We start from the raw sequence: 17,128 nt of genomic DNA, 5'->3' as shown, positions 1-17,128 counted from the left end.
TCGGCGTCGGGAGGGCGGCCCCTCGGGAGCAGAAGCGAGAAGCGCCCCCGCCCGAGCTCCAGGGAGCCGTGGGGCAGAGGCCGCGGAGTCCGGGAGGGGTAAGCGGTGGGTTTTCGGGCCCGGGGCGAGCAGGCTGGGGTGAAGTCACCGCGTGCCGGGGGCCTTGGGGTGTGGGCAGGGGAGAGTTCTGATCGTGTGGCTGGGTGTGAGGACAAGGACGGACCGCCCCGGAGCAGGCGCTCCGTGGGAAGATCCGCGAGGACAAGACTGATGGGGTGGGGGTCTCACCAGGCTCAGCTGCGGACGTTCGGTCCCCACGCCTTCCTGCTGTCATCGCTCAAGATTGCGAACGTGTCATAAAAGCGTCCATCAGCACCTCTGTTCTCTGATCTAAGTGTCTGCTGATCTGCAGTCAGGTCTGCTCTTGTTTGCTTCACACGTTGTGGCGCAGAAGTGTGCAGGGATTATTTCTTGCAGCCTCAGTTGCTAGAGAAAGAGATCGGGCTTTAACAGATGGGTCACATGTGCGAAGTCACCAGATTTGTGGGTAGAGTTGCTCGTGGTAGATAGAATTCAGGAGTCTTGTTTTCCAGTTCAGTGTTCTGTCTCTCTTATCCCCGTTTTTCTTTCTTTCTTTCTTTCTTTTTTTTTTTTTTTTGAGTCGGAATCTCACTTTGTCTCCCAGGCTGAAGTGCAGTGGCACGCTGCACAGGGCCACCGCAGCCTCGACCTCGACCTGCAGGGCTTACCGCGATCCTTCCACCTCAGCCTGCCAAGTAGTTGCAATTACAGGCACGAGCCACCACACCTAGCTAATTTTTTGATTTATTGTAGAGACGAAGTCTTGCCATATTGCCCAACCTGGTCCCCAACCCGCGGACTCAGGCAATCCTTTCACCTCTGCCTCCGAAAGTGCTGGAATTACTGGATGAGCCACCGCACCCAGCCCCCAGTTTTCTTAATAAAAGAATGTTGGATGCAGATTTAGTAAGAACTTTTTTTATTTTTTTTTTGAGTTAGAGTCTCACTCCTTCGCCCTGGCTGGGGTGCAGTGGCACGCACGCTCACGGCCACCCCGGCGTCGACCTTCTGGGCTCCAGCGATCCTTCTGTCTCAGCCTGCCTAGTAGCCGGAACTACAGATGCCTGCTACCACTCCCAGCTATTTTTTTTCTTCTTAATTTTAGTGTAGAGACGAAGTCTGGCCAAGTTGCCCGGATTGGTCTTGAACGTGCGGGCTCAGGCAATCCACTCGCCTCGGCCTCCCAAAGTGCTGGGATTACAGGCTGAGCCACCGAGCCCGGCCTAGCAAGAACTTTTAAAAACAAAATTACACCTTGTGCACATAAATCCCAACTCCTGTGGTTTCTTTTATTTTAAGCAATTTAAAGAGAGAATAAGAAAATATGTGAGCAACAAACATAACGGGTTTTTTCTTTTTGCACATTGTATTTGACAGTGCAGACTATTTGTAAAGGAGTCAATGTTTCCATTTACCCCTGAGGGCATTATCTAATTATCACTGTCATGTTGGCTACAAAGGTACAGACGTGTGCTTCTGCTGTCTCACGCATTTAGCCACTTCTGAGTGTTCACAGGGTGTAATTTTACTGAATTTTCTTTGGTGGTTCTTATACAGGAGATTCCTGCCTATACAGGCCAGAGTTCTCAAGATTTCAGTTACCTGCTTCTCCTCCCCTTGGTCCATCATCAACAGTCTCTGCACATTTCTAAGAATAGCAGAAAATGAACCAATCACAGGTGAGTTTTCCAGTTTGTGTACTATATGTTGCCCGATTTTGTTTTGTAATGCATTTTAGGAGATTTATAAGGATTCATACATACTTTAAAATGGGAATGTTGAAATGGGTACTAGACATTACCATGTACAATACAGTTAGAGTGTCTGATTAGCAAGTTCGTTTGCCAAGTTCATATGTGTAGGTAGAATGATTTCTTTCTTTTTTTTTTGAGTTGGAGTATCTCTCTGTTGCTTAGGCTGGAGTGCAATGGCATGCTCACGGCCACCACAGTCTCGACCTCCTGGGCTCAGGTGATCCTGCCTCAGCCTCCTGACTACCTGCGTCACCACACCTAGCTAAGTTTTCAGTTTTTTGTAGAGACAAAATCTGGTTATGTTGCCTAGGCTGATCTTGAACTCCTAGGCTCAAGCAATCCTCTTACCTCGGCCTCCCAAAGTGCTGGGATTATAGGTATGAGCCACTGTGCTTGGACCCTGAAGAACTTTCTTTATCATTTCTTCTAGTTGGTGGTGAATCTGTCAGATTTTGTGTGTCTGAAAATGTCTCCATTTGCCTTTGCTTTTAAAGGGATTTTTGTTGGATTTTTTTCCCCAGTGCTTCACTGTCTTCTTGCTTACATTTTTCCAAGAGGAATCTGATCTTATTCTAATCTTTATTCTGCCATATATAGCATGCCTTTTTTTTCCTTGCTGCTTTTAAACTTTTCTCTTTAGAACTGGTTTGAGGCAATTTGATTGTGATATATTGTGGTGTCATTTTTTTTTCCCCCATGCTTCTGTCCTTGAAGATTGTCCAACTTCTTTGGTCTTGGGTTTATGATTTTTATCAATTCTGGGGAAATTTCAATCATTTCTTCAAATACTACTTCCTCCTTCCCCCAGCTTCCTTCATCAGTTCTTGTTGCCTGTATATTAGGCTACTTGAAATTGTTCCACAGCTCACTGGTGCTCTTTATTTGCATTTAAGTCTTTTTTGTTTCATTTTATATAGCTTTTTCATATTCACTTGTCTCTCTTTTCTGCGGTTACTCTTATCCATTATAATTTTCATATCAGATATTGTAGTTTTTAACATGTAGAAGTTCACCTTGGGTCTTTTTTATATCTTACCTGTCTTCATGTTTTTTTTTAACATTTGGAATACAGTTATGAACTATTTGAATGTTCTGTCAGTTCTAATATGTGTCAATTCTGAACGAGTTTGTAATGACTATTTTCTTCTTTATGAGTTACATTTTCCTGCCTATTTTCTCTAATCTCTGAACTCTTTTTCTCCTGATCTCTGCTCTTTTTTCCTTGGAAACTCTCAAGGCAGAAGCTGTAGGGTTCAACTTGTTTATTTCTCATCTCTCATGGATAGCTAGCTGTCCTTCACTGCCAGATGTTCAGTGTGTCTTGAAAATCATTGCTTTATATGTTTTTTTTCTTTTCTTTTCTTTTTTGTATGTGTTGTTTCAGGTGAGAGGGAAAATCTGTTAGTTTATCATGACTGAAAGCAGAAATCCTAATGTCTGTATTTTGAGTCATAGTTAAAAACCTTTCCCCATGTCAGGGTTGTAGAGAAATTCACCCATTTTTTTCTGTATGGTTTAATATGTTACATTTAAATTACTAACCAGGCTTGGTGGCTCAGCCTGTAATCCCAGCACTTTGGGAGGCTGAGGTGAGTGGATAGCCTGAGCCCGCGGGTTCGAGACCCACCTGGGCAACTTGGCAAGACCTCATCTCTACAATAAATCAAAAATTAGCTGGGCCTGTAATTCCAGCTACTTGCAAGGGTAAGGTAGAAGGATCGCAGTGGCCGGAAGCAGCCACTGCACTCCAGTCTGGGTGACAGAGTGAGACTACAATTCAAAAAATAACTAACTAACTAAATAAGTTACTAATCTAGTGGAGTTTATTGTTTTATGGTATAATAAGGATAGTTTTATCTGTGTTCAAATGGTATCAGTTACTCTAATACCATTTATTATCTATCAGTTCTGCTTTAGCGATTTGATGAGTCCCCATTCTCATATAAAATCTTAAGAGTCTTATTTCTAAGTTTTGTTTCCTAGCTCATTGGTCTGTCTATATTCATGTACCAGTACCAAACTATTTCACTCATAGAGGCCGTTTTAAATTTGGTAATGTTAGGCCCTTTCATGAATTTTTTTTTTCCCCCTAGCTGTTCTTCGTTTTCTTCCCCCTCATATGAACTTTAGTGTCAGCTTATCTGGTTCTAAGGAAAAACTTTTTGGTATTTTATTGGGCTCACATATTTATAAAGTAACTTAGGCTATATTATTAAGTTGACCTATACAAGAAAAAGGAATATTCCATTATGTCTTTCAGGAACATTTTAAAGTTTTTCTGTTAACAGATTTTTTTTTTTGAGTCGGAGTCTCACTCTGTCACTCAGACTGGAATGCAGTGGCTGCTCCCGGCCACGGCAGCCTCGAGCTGCTGGGCTCCGGGATCCTTCTGCCTCAGCCTTCCAAGTAGCCGGAATTACAGGCATACGCTACCACGCCCGGCTGATTTTTTTATTTATTGTAGAGATAAGGTCTCACTGCTCAGGTGGGTCTCGAACCCGCGGACTTAGGCAATCCACTCACCTCAGCCTCCCAAAGGTGCGGGATTACAGGCTGAGCCACCAAGCCCGGCTTGTTAACAGATTTTATCTTTCAGTTGCCGTTGTAAAACATGTGTTCACTTGACTTACATCTTCTTACTCTTTTTTTTTTTTTTTTGAGTTGGAGTCTCACACTGTCACCCAGACTGGAGTGCAGTGCGCTACCAGCCACCGCAGCCTCGACCTGCTGGGCTCCGGCGATCCTTCCGCCTCAGCCTTCCAAGTAGCTGGAACTACAGGTGTGCGCTACCACACCCGGCTTATTTTTTGATTTATTGTAGAGATGAGGTCTCACCAAGTTGCCCAGGCGGGTCTCGAACCCGCGGGCTCAGGCAATTCATTCACCTCAGCCTCCCAAAGGCGCGGGATTACAGGCTGAGCCACCGAGCCCGGCTTCCTTACTCTTTTTTATGTAATGGGGACTATTGATTTATATATATTAATTTTGTGTCCTTTCACCTAACAGAATTTTTAAAATAAGTTGGTTTTATTATTGATTTGCTGAGTTATATCATCTGCAAATAGTTTTATTTTTTTGTTGTCAATTATATTCTTCTAATTGTTTTCTCTTATTGAAGATAATGAGCATTTTACGTTGTTACTGATCTTAGTGGGAAGGTGTGTAGTGTTTCCCTGTTAAGTAAAATACTGCTTTTGAACTGAGAAGATTGAGGCAAAAATGTATATTTACTTGTGTGTGTGTGCGTGTGTATTTATGTATGTGTGTGTAAACTTAAACTATGTGCTTGCGTGTAATTGAGATATATATGTGTATGTGTATGTCACATGTACGAGAATATACACATTATACATGATGCATATTACGGTATAAGAGTGTATGTATATTTGTATATATACGTAATATTGATATTAATGGAGTGTCTGTCAGTTCTGTTTTCTTGAATTTGTTTTTTTTTTAAATCAGGTATGCATTTTGGATATTGTCAGGCTTTTTCAAATATCTTCAGAGATACTAGATTTTTCTTAGCTGTGTTATAATGGTGGATTATATTATATAGATTTCCAAATACTAAACCAGTCTTTCTTGAAGTAAGTCCCATTTGACTATTATATATTATCTTTTTAAGCTGGTTTGATTTTGTTACCTTGTATTTTCTTTTGGGTATTTGTAGTGATATAAGTGATATTGGAATATCATTTATTGATTGATCAGTCTGCTAACCCCTCCCATCTCTTTGCCTTCTGGACTAACTTAACTCAGAATGTTGTTACTTTATGAATAGTTTTAAGTGATTTTTATCAGCGAAGTGATTTGTCAGCTCATTTGACTGCCTTTGTTTGGATAAATGGATGTTCTGCTTTAGTTTCTCACCCATCAATGTGGCAGCTCTATCTCAGGGACTCTCAGCCTTGGGACCTACACAGTTTTACCTGTATCAGTGGGTGTAAACCCTTTGTTGATGTATCTTTTATAAATAATAAAATAATGTAACATGTTTACTGAGCACTTCCTTTTTCTAAACCAGAAGTTTATAGTTTACAATGCCCAGAACTGTCTGTGACAACAGCACTTGAAAACCCTTGCTTGCTGATCTTTCACTAAGGTTTTTTATACTCTCTTGTTCCTCTTTGTTGGATTCGTGTGGGCTTCAATAGAATATATCATTGAATGTTTTAAACAAGCTATTTTCTTAGATAATAAATGGTCTTCCTTTTCTGAAAATGGCTTTATTATGTTCTTGTGCTTAAATAACAGTTTTGCTTGATAGAGATTGAGCATACCAAATCCAAAAATCCAAAATGCTCTAAAATTCAAAACTTTTTGACACTGACATGATATTTAATGGAAATGACCATTGGAGTATTTCGGTTTTCAAATTTGGAATGCTCAATCTGTAAGTACGATGCAAATATTACACAATCTGAAATCAAAACACTTCTGGTTCCAAGCATTTCAGATAAGGGATACTAACCTGTACATTGCTCTGGGTTCAAAATCATTTTCTTTGAAAAGTTGTAGGCAGTTCTCCATTGTTTTTTATCAGATGAGAAATTGTATGTCACTTACCAAGGTAACTAGTGTCATTTTTTTTTTTCTGTGTAGCTTTTAAAGATTTGTTTCTTATTTACAAAATTTTAGACATTCTATCAGGAAATTCCTGGATCTTTACTTTTCTCTAACATTCTTGTTTGCAAATTTGATGATCCCTTTTGATGGGAAGACTTACATGATTATTTCTTTTTGTCCATCCTTTGTATTCTCTCTTTCTGAAAATGTTGAATCTGTTAGATCTGGCTTTTTTATCCTTAATTTGCTTTATCATTTTCCATATTTGAATCGTCTGAGAGACTTCCTAAGTTGTATATTCTTTGTCCCCTTTGTATATTCTATGTCCTTTCTTATTTGAGAATTTTTAAGAAACAATTCTATAGTTCAGTCCTTAATTTCTAAGTATTCTCTAGTGGCTATTTATTAGAATGTTCTCATTTTATGGAAGCAATATCCTGTCTGCTTTATTTAAAAATATTAATCAGTGGGAACCCAAGTTCTGTTTACTTTACAAATTTGGTTTCATCAGCTTTTGGTTATTTATCTTGATGCTTATTTTACTTATGCTGTTTTCCTCAAACAGCCGATGAGTCTTAGTTTTCTATTTTAAATTGCAAGAAAATAATTGTTAATAGCTAAAGTGAATGCACTCAACTAATGACCCTATTTCAATCCTGTTTGCTTTACAGGGGAGATGGTTGCAGAGTCTGCAGGTAAATAGGGAGGGATGTGTAATTAGATAGGCATCGCTTCATTTGGTATAGTTAGGGAATTGGTAGATAGGGTGAACTTGCTCAAGTTGCTTTACATTGAGAGTAGTTTTGTAAAAGTTGCCTTTAGAGGGAAAAAAATCCATTTCCAATATGGATAGAGTTGAATACGTGTCCTGGATTGCCTGACACAGTCTTGGACTGCACCTATATTCCCGGTATCCTATCTGGTTTATCATTTGTACTGGACAGAAATTTCTGTTTCGACAGTGAATACATGACCACCCTAATTATGGAGCTCTAAAGTGTTGTATATTCCACTGTGGCTGTGTCTGAGTGCTGTAGCCAGAAGGTTCTTACCAGACTCAGCATTCCTCTGGCTGTTCTGTGTGTTTATAGCAGTTCACCACTGTGGCTCAGGTTGCTCAGGTCATCCCATGGCTCATTTCTCTGTCAACTAATCACTCCACTCCCCACTGGAACCCTAGGTCCTTTAGGTGGGCCTACAGATTGTCAGGGGCTCTATTGGAGAGACTGCAGTTTGCTTTTGTTGCAGTGCAACAGTTGTGCCTTCTCCGTGTTTCGAGAATTTCCTCTATGAAACTCATGCTGTTGGGAACCTCTGTACTCCAGTGCTCTTCTGAGAATGTTGTCTATTTTTCCATTTCTTTGAATTTGACTTTTTTTTGGTTTTTGTTTGTTTGGGGGCATGAAGGTAACTGTGTGTTTGATTCCGTCTCTTGAGTTAGAATTGGCCCTTATTATCAAAAAGCTATCCTTAAGAAAATGCCTTCTGGTCTGTTTGGCCTAGTCTTCTGCATCAACCTCTTAACCATTGATGCTGCTTCAGTTTTGTCATTGGTACTTTTTACACCTCATTGTATTCTTCCTCCTCTTAATCCCGTAGAATACACAATTCATCTTCAAGAACTTCAGATTAACTGAGTCAGTCTGTGGAGCCTAATCTGATGGCATAAAGTTAAAATAATTTGATTCTCTTTTGTTAAACCTTTCTTCACTTTGTTTACATCATTATAATATTACCTTTGGGCATTCATTCAGTCACCAAATATTTATTACTGCAAGAATGAGGTGTTTGAGATAAAACTTATAGTAGGCCAGGCATGGTGGTTCACGCCTATAATCCCAGCACTTTGGGAGGCTGAGGTGAGAGAATCGCCTGAGCTCACAGGTTCAAGACCAGCCTGGGCAACTTGGCAAGACCTCATCTCTACCATAAATCAAAAAATTAGCGGGATGTGATGGTGCATGCCTGCATTTCCAGCTACTTGGAAGACTGAGGCAGAAGGATCACCTGAGCCCAGCAGATCGGGGCTGCTTAAAAAAACTTAAAGTAAAAAAGTAGCCATACAGGTAGCCATAGGTCACTGGCTGTGAGACAAAAAGTCCAAAGGATCAAAGAGCTGAACTTGAGTAAGAATCCCAGAGCAGTGAGTTAGGAAGAAGAGAGACCAGGGCTGAGTGGTGGGCACTCCACCGTGAAGAGGTTCAGGAGAGGGACTGACAGGAAAAGAGACTGAAGAAAGTGACAAGGAGTGAAACACATATGTTTATCGACTTGTGTTTCTCCTTATTAGGCTGTCAGCAGGCATGGTGTTTTACTCATATCCTCAAAGTTCAGTTAGTTCAAAATGGAAACTCAGTTGTGTTTTGGTTGGTTGTTTTTGACATATTAAGGAACCTAAAGGAAATGTGTTTCCAATATGATTTGTTTTCCTTCCACAATCTGTAACATAAAAGAAGGTATACAATGTTCATGGTTAACATTGCCAGTGAAATTGGTAGAATGTCCCCCTGTTCCTTTTTCACATCTCCCGATTCCAATCACATTACCGTTACAGGGACCAGTGTCATTCAAGGATGTGGCTGTGGACTTCACCCAGGAGGAGTGGCAGCAGCTGGACCTTAATGAGAAGATAACATACAGGGATGTGATGCTGGAGAACTACAGCAATCTAGTTTCTGTGGGTGAGGAGAGTGTGCTTTCTGAATGCTTCCAGTTTAATGATTTTTATTCCTGAGTTTGGAGAAATAAGTGATAAGACTATTTAATTGCTTTTAGGCACTAGGTAGAGTGTTTATATGTTTACTTCTTCAATGAAAGTTTCTAATTTTGAGAAGGTTAAAAAATGGGACACTTTATTATGCTGTTTATGAAGCAACATAATCTTTTACTTCAGAGGTTCTGAAGTCAAACAACTGGTCCAAGTCCTTCTCCTTTTCTCATTAACAGGGTGTGATATTACCAAACCAAATGTTATCATTAGGTTGGAGCAGGGAGAAGAGCCATGGATAATAGAGAGTGAATTTTCAAGTCAAAGTAGTCCAGGTAAGTTAATAGAGTATCAAATGTTAAAAAATAGTCCTCCCAAACCCTTGAGAGCAACTAGAGACAGTGATATATATGTACTAAGTACCCTCAGTAACACCTCCCAGTGCTCAAATATGACTTCCCCACAGCACACATACAAAAGCTTTTTTTTTTAAATTTTGCATTTGCAGGGATTTTTTGTTTTAACAGTACTGAGGATCCAGTCACTTCTTTCTTTTGCATTGTCAGTAACTTGCCTACTCCCCACCATCATAGAATTCTTTTGTTCTCAGACATTCAGAAGTCTGACATGAAAACTAACTTGAGACTTTCATGTTCATTCTTTTTATCTTTCATCTTCTTCTCTCTGCTGTAAAATACCTCAGGCTTCTTTTTTGCCCCCCAATTTCATTTAACTCTGTAGGCATTTAGATATCAAAACTTCATTTTTCACCTAAGCTTGTGAATTCAGTTGCACCCTATAGTGGTGTATGTTATTCCCAAAATCCACCCCCAGTTGGTGTGGTGGTACAACACTCATTGTGCTTCCTCTCTTTCCCCAATTGTTCATTGTATCTTGTCTGTTCATCCTTCTTTCCCCACATTTGGAGTAATTCTTTGTCCACAGTATAAAGTCAGGAAGTGTTAATTTCATGAGTGAATTTTGGTTCACTTTCTTGCCTTTTCAGGACTGTCCCCTAGGAACTGTTTTCCACTCTTTTTAGTGTTCCTTGTATCCTTTGAAAGGGTTCATCTAGTCTTGATTTTAAGGCTTTTTTTCTTTGTATTTATGTAGCTTACATCAAAATTGATATGTCTGACATCTTTAAGCTGTCATGTAGTTGACAACATGGCAGCACTGGTATAATAGTCTGCTTCCTTCTTTCTCAGTGTCTGATGATAAACTATGAACTTTCCCAAATCATGAGCTCTCTCTACCTTCCTCACCTCCCATTCTTTATGAGGTCATGCTGGTCTTCTCTTCATAGTTTCTGCTTTTTTTGTCTTTTCTGAAATGCCATACAGATTGTCAGCACGTTCTCTGTTTCTTCTGATGTTAGTGTTCATGAATGTTCTCTCATACCTGGATTGCAGTGCATCCTATCTGGAAATCCCAAAGTCTCTTCATCTGAACCATACAGGTGATCTTATCACTAGCCTGACACAACAAGCCTATGACTATTCTGTTGCTTCTTTTTTTTCTTTTTTTTTTTTTTTTTGAGTTGGAGTCTCACTCTGTTGCCCAGACTGGAGTGCAGTGGCCGCTCCCGGCCACCGCAGCCTCGACCTGCTGGGCTCCGGCGATCCTTCCGCCTCAGCCTTCCAAGTAGCCGGAATTACAGGCATGTGCTACCACACCTGGCTTATTTTTTGATTTATTGTAGAGATGAGGTCTCGCCTGCCCAGGTGGGTCTCGAACCCGCGGGCTCAGGCAATCTACTCACCTCAGCCTCCCAAAGGCGCAGGATTACAGACTGAGCCACCGAGCCCGGCTTCTGTTGCTTCTTAAGTGGAATTTAAATTATTTTCTTCTCAGGTCCTACAATATGTTCCTATTTTGGCCTATCAAATTAATGTCCTGTTTCCCCAAACTCTTATTAAATTCCAGTTGGTCTAGATTTCTCTGTATCTTCTATTGAAATGATCATTGTCCCTTTCTTTTCTGTGCACTTTGTACACTTTACTTGCCCAGATAATACACTATCTTCCCTCCCTCTCTTCCTTTCATTCTTTTGTTTATTTTTAAGTTGTGGTTAAAAAAACACAAAATTTGCCATTGTAACCATTTTGGGGGGAGGGTAGTAGGGTCTCACTCTGTCACCCAGGCTGGAATACAGTGACACAAGTACAGCTCATCACAGCCTTAATCTTGGCTCAGGCAAGCCTTCTGCCTCAGCCTCCAGAGTAGCTGGGACGACGGGCATGCACCACCCCACCTGGCTAATTTTTATTTTTTAATTTTTTGCAGAGACAGGGTCTTGCTATGTCGTCTAGACTGGTCTTGAACTCCTAGGCTGAAATAGTCCTCCTGCTTTAGCCTCCCAAAGTGCAGTGAGCCTCTACACCTGGCCTGTAATCATTGTTAAGTGTATAGTTCAGTAATGTTAACTATATTTGCAGTGTTGTACGATAAACTCTAGAATTTCATATTTGAACTTAAAGGGTTAACCCACTGATGTTTTCCTCATTACTCATTCACTATTCCAGTCTTTCTCTTCTTTCTTTTTTTTTTTTCTTGAGTCTCACTCTGTTTAGGAAATTTTCTTGCGTCTCAACTCTGTTGCTTAGGCTGGAGTGCAGTGGCACACTCACAGCCACCGCAGACTCAACCTGCTGGGCTCAGGTGATCCTTCCGCCTCAGCCTTCCAGGTAACTGGGACTATAGGCGTGCAACCACCATGCCCAGCTAATTTTTGATTTACTCTACTTTGACTTACAATATATACTAGGCATTCAGTAAACTTTTTATTGGCTAACCAAGGAGCTAGGTAAATGAAAGATCTTTATTATTAATCCATTGAGAGATCATTTATTATAAACTAAAGGTTCTAATAAAAAATTTATTGAGGTTAGAATAGAACCTGTAAGCACCCATCTGATTCAGAGTAGGAACTACTACTTTAATTTCTATTCAGAGAGATTGAAAAAAAAAATGTGAATACTTTCAAGAAGCATAAGTAGGCCGGGCTCAGTGGCTCAGCCTATAATCCCAGCACTTTGGGAGGCCGAGATGAGTGGATTGCTTGAGCCCACGGGTTCGAGACCCGCCTGGGCAACTCGACGAGACCTCATCTCTACAACAAATCAAAAATTAGCTGGGCATGCTAGCATGCGCCTGTAGTTGCAGCTACTTGGAAGGCTGAGGCAGAAGGATCGCCAGAGCCCAGCAGGTTGAGGCAGTGGTAGCCGGAAGCAGCCATTGCACTCCAGTCTGGGTGTCAGAGTGAGACTCCAACTCAAAAAAAAAAAAGAAGGATAAGTTTGGGTTAGGAAATAAGACCACAGTTGAATGAACTAGTTTAAAATTCAGCGTTTGCATGGAAAATTTATATTCCATGCACATTTTACAATTTTGTGTTAAATCCATTTAATTTAATTTTTTTTTTTTTCAGTTGTAGTCTCATTCCGTTGCCCAGGCTGGAGTGCAGTGGCACACACACTCACAGCTGCCCATTGTCGACTTGCTGGGCTCTGGCAATCCTTCTGCCTCAGCCTTCCAAGTAGCTGAAACTACAAGCACACGCTACCATGCCCAGCTAATTTTTTATTTATTGTAGAGACGAGGTCTCACTAAGTTGCCTGAGCTGGTCTCAAACCCGCAGGCTCAGGCAATCTACTTGCTTCAGCCTCCCAAAGTGCTGGGATTACAGGCTGAGCCACCAAGCCCGTCCTGTTTTAAAATTTAAGAGAATGAGTTCTGTGAACTAGGAAGAGATTTGATACATGTTTTGATTTTCCCCAAAGTAGAGATTTGAGGCTTTGAGAATAACCAATGCTGAGAGTCCAACTGAGTGAGGAAGAACATAAGCACAGACTTATGATTGGGAATATACAAGGCATAGCCTACGTTTCCAGGAGCAGAGATGTTGGAAGATTAGTGCAGTGCTAGCTTTGAATACATATTGTGAAACCAGGTCATGAAAAATATTGTTAGTAACTTTTCTTTTGGTGATTGGGGTGTTTGGCTCAGGGATGTAGTTTTCTTACCACAGTACTATCAGTGATGCATTAAATATAGTGATAGCAATTAACAATAGTTCAGAGGATCCAAAAATTTGTAAGATATGTAAAAATAAGAGTTAATAATGTAGAGCAGCTTTAGGAATCTGATATTTAAAGTTTTACACCAGACCGGGCTTGGTGGCTCAGCCTGTAATCCCAGCACTTTGGGAAGCCGAGGTGAGTAGATTGCCTGAGCCCGTGGGTTTGAGACCAGTCCGGGCAACTTGGCAAGACCTCATCTCTACAATAAATCAAAAAAATAAGCCAGGTATGGTAGCACACACCTGTAGTTCTGGCTACTTGGAAGGCTAAAACAGAAGGATTGTCAGAGCCCAGCAGGTTAACACTGGGATGGCAGTGAATGTGCCACTGCATTCCAGCCTGGGTGACAGAGTGAGACTCCATCTCAAAAAAAAAAGGAAGAAAGAAAAAGAAGTTTTACACCAAATGAAACCCAGGAATTTGAGAACTCTTGTTTGCTTTCAGAATTGAGTAAAAGTATTATGCAGAGACATGACTGGTTTTGGAAATTTAAGTCAGCAAATTGAAAGAAAATTGATGACTAAACTTAGTGACCATTTGTTTTTTGTAGTAACAAACTACTCTAAGCAGTTTACATGCACTAGCTAGTTCTTTCATAGCCCTATGGCTTAGGCACTATTATTTACATTCCAGATGAGTACAACAGCATCACAGTTAAGTAACTTTTGCCCAAGGTCTCCATCCAGTAAATTGTTGGAGATAGGCTGGAGGTAGCGTGCTCCCGTGTTCATGCTTTTAACCACTATACTATATTGGACAAGCAGGAAAAGTAGAATTTGATGGACGTGCAAGTTCAGTTAGCATTAAATAACACTTGTCAGATGCTTCAAAGGTCTGATCTTGTTTTTTAAGATACCATGTCCTCTGGTCTACTTTACATTTCTTTTGAACATTTTTGTGCCTGGATCTTCCTCCAGGTGAATATCAATCAAGGTTTGCAAATTGGACCCCTGGTTGTAGAACCTCTCTCTAAACATGAAGAAATTGGAGTATTTGGAATGTTTATTTGCATGTATGTGCAAAATAGAAAGGCACAGATTTTGGAAAGGTCTAGGTTAGTGAGGGTGTTACCATAGTAGGCTTGATATGAAGTGATATCTTATAGTTAAATACAAATTATAATCTGTTTTGCCAAAACATAATCCATACTTGAATATTTCCTTTATATACACACATAGTAATTGATTTTGGTCTCTCACTGACTGTATTTGCTCTGGGTCTTCCCGTTTTTGCCTGTACTCTTTCAATGACTGCTCTCTGCTCACCATTTCTTGGGTTTATTTCACCTTTTCTACCAAAGTTTTGAACATATTTGTAAAGTAACAAGAATACTTGTATTCAGTGTGAATTTATTCTTCCTTTTTCCACTACTGCTGCATTCTGTTTCGCTATTATCACTTCCCTGTCTGCCCCGCCCCTGTGTGTGTGTGTGTGTGTGTGTGTGTGTTATTAGAAATAAAAGGAAATGTAATTTTTTTTTAATTTGTGGAAATTGGCCCAAAAACCAGTGTCAGTCCCACAATAGGGCTCTTGAATATGGTACCATTCCCTTTCTGTAGCTGATGTGTTCAGATTCACAAAGTTTGTTTAATTTTATTCCATTTTAGAAGAAGTCTGGGAAGTTGATGATCTGATAGAGAGAATCCAAGAAAATGAGGAAAAACATTCAAGGCAAGCTGGTCTGATCAACAGCAAAACCCTGACTGAAGAGAGAGAGAATACATTTGATAAAACCTATTTGGAAACAAGCCTTGCTCCTTCAAGCATAGCAGCTCATAATTGTATCTCATGTGGAAAGAATTTAGAATCTATTTCAGAATTAATTAGTAGTGATGGAAGCTATGCCAGAAAAAAACCTGATGAATGTAATGAATGTGAGAAAACATATCATGGAGAAAAAACATACGAATTTAATAAAAATGGAGACACTTACTCTCAAAATGAAGAAAATATTCTTCAGAAAATTAGTATTTTGGAGAAACCCTTTGAATATAATGAATGCATGGAAGCCTTAGACAATGAAGCCGTTTTCATTACTCATAAGAGAGCTTATATAGGAGAGAAGCCCTATGAGTGGAATGATTCTGGACCGGACTTCATACAGATATCAAATTTTAATGAATATCAGAGATCACAAATGGAAATGAAGCCCTTTGAATGCAGTGAATGTGGAAAATCCTTTTGTAAAAAGTCAAAATTCATTATACATCAGAGGGCCCACACAGGAGAGAAACCTTATGAATGTAATGTCTGTGGGAAGTCCTTCAGCCAAAAAGGAACCCTCACTGTACATCGGAGATCACACTTAGAGGAGAAGCCCTATAAATGTAATGAATGTGGGAAAACCTTTTGTCAGAAGTTACACCTCACTCAGCATCTAAGAACTCATTCAGGAGAGAAACCCTATGAATGTAATGAATGTGGGAAAACCTTCTGCCAAAAGACACATCTCACTTTACACCAGAGAAATCATTCAGGAGAGAGACCCTACCCATGTAATGAATGTGGGAAATCCTTTTCCCGCAAGTCAGCTCTCAGTGACCATCAGAGAACTCACACAGGAGAGAAACTTTATAAGTGTAATGAATGTGGAAAATCCTACTACCGGAAGTCTACCCTAATTACACATCAGAGGACTCATACAGGAGAGAAGCCCTATCAATGTAGTGAGTGTGGAAAGTTCTTTTCTCGAGTGTCATACCTCACTATACACTACAGGAGTCATTTAGAAGAGAAACCTTATGAATGTAATGAATGTGGCAAAACCTTCAATTTAAATTCAGCTTTTATTAGACATCGGAAAGTACACATGGAAGAGAAATCCCATGAATGTAATGAATGTGGAAAGTTCTCTCAGATGTCATATCTCACTGACCATCATACAACTCATTTAGGAGAGAAACCCTATGAATGTAATGAATGTGGGAAAACCTTTCTTGTAAATTCAACCTTTAGTGGGCACCAGTCACTTCCAAAAGGGGAGAAATCCTATGAATGCAATATATGTGGAAAATTATTTTCTGATTTGTCATACTACACCGAACACTATGGAAGTCATTCAGAAGAGAAACCCTATGGATGTAGTGAATGTGGGAAAACCTTCTCCCATAATTCATCCCTCTTTAGACATCAAAGAGTACACACAGGCGAGAAACCCTATGAATGTTATGAATGTGGGAAATTCTTCTCTCAGAAGTCATATCTCACCATACATCATCGAATTCATTCAGGAGAGAAACCCTATGAATGTAGCAAATGTGGAAAAGTCTTCTCTCGGATGTCAAACCTCACTGTACACTATAGAAGCCATTCAGGAGAAAAACCCTATGAATGTAATGAATGTGGGAAAGTCTTTTCTCAGAAGTCATACCTCACTGTACATTATAGAACTCATTCAGGAGAGAAACCATATGAATGTAACGAATGTGGGAAAAAATTTCATCACAGATCAGCCTTCAATAGCCATCAGAGAATTCATAGAAGGGGAACTATGAATGTACTTGATGTGGAAAACCTCTGAAGTCAAATTTCAAGTTTTAGAGAACTCTCTGAATATAATGAATATGAGAAATCCACTAAGGGATCAAATGTTATTTTATCTGAGAGTTCAGGCTCCTGATGGTGAAAAGCATTTAGGCATTAGACTCATTTAAATCTGAATTTTAATAGAGGAGAATGCCTAAGAATGCCATAAGAAGCAAAGCCTTTAGCAAGATTATACAACTAATTGGACACTAGATAATGTATGCAGGAGTGAAATTTTATAAATATTTAATATTTATTTTGGATTCAAATTGTATTTACATATCAGGGAATTATAGTAAGACAAAACCTGTCAATATGCTGAATGTGGAATCTTGGAAATTGTGCTAAAAGCCATATTTATGATGTAAAATCAGACATTTATAGGAAAGATACCAGAAACTGTCAGCTCT

At 39.8% G+C, this 17,128-nt stretch overlaps 1 protein-coding gene across 2 annotated transcripts; it reads left to right on the top strand.

Annotated features, from left to right (window-relative positions):
- The first annotated feature begins 1,745 nt into the window (after positions 1–1,745).
- Positions 1,746–16,806, top strand: RBAK (RB associated KRAB zinc finger). 2 transcript variants are annotated; one of them, XM_021708238.1, is made up of 6 exons: positions 1,746–1,760; positions 8,959–9,085; positions 9,351–9,446; positions 14,801–14,906; positions 15,009–16,485; positions 16,558–16,806. In XM_021708238.1, exons 1-6 carry the CDS (start codon positions 1,746–1,748, stop codon positions 16,711–16,713), a joined length of 1,977 nt encoding a protein of 658 aa, XP_021563913.1. In that variant the 3' UTR covers positions 16,714–16,806. The 2 variants fall into 2 exon arrangements, with proteins under 2 accessions (XP_021563913.1, XP_008047625.1); XM_008049434.2 differs by having other exon boundaries at positions 14,801–16,485.
- The last annotated feature ends 322 nt before the right edge of the window (positions 16,807–17,128 follow it).

The sequence above is a fragment of the Carlito syrichta genome, unplaced genomic scaffold (assembly GCF_000164805.1).
Source record: "Carlito syrichta isolate Samal-C Ts95f unplaced genomic scaffold, Tarsius_syrichta-2.0.1 Scaffold135602, whole genome shotgun sequence".
In the NCBI taxonomy this organism is placed as follows: domain Eukaryota; kingdom Metazoa; phylum Chordata; class Mammalia; order Primates; family Tarsiidae; genus Carlito; species Carlito syrichta.
Note: the sequence above shows the minus strand (reverse complement) of the source record. Positions and strands in the feature narration are given on the sequence as shown.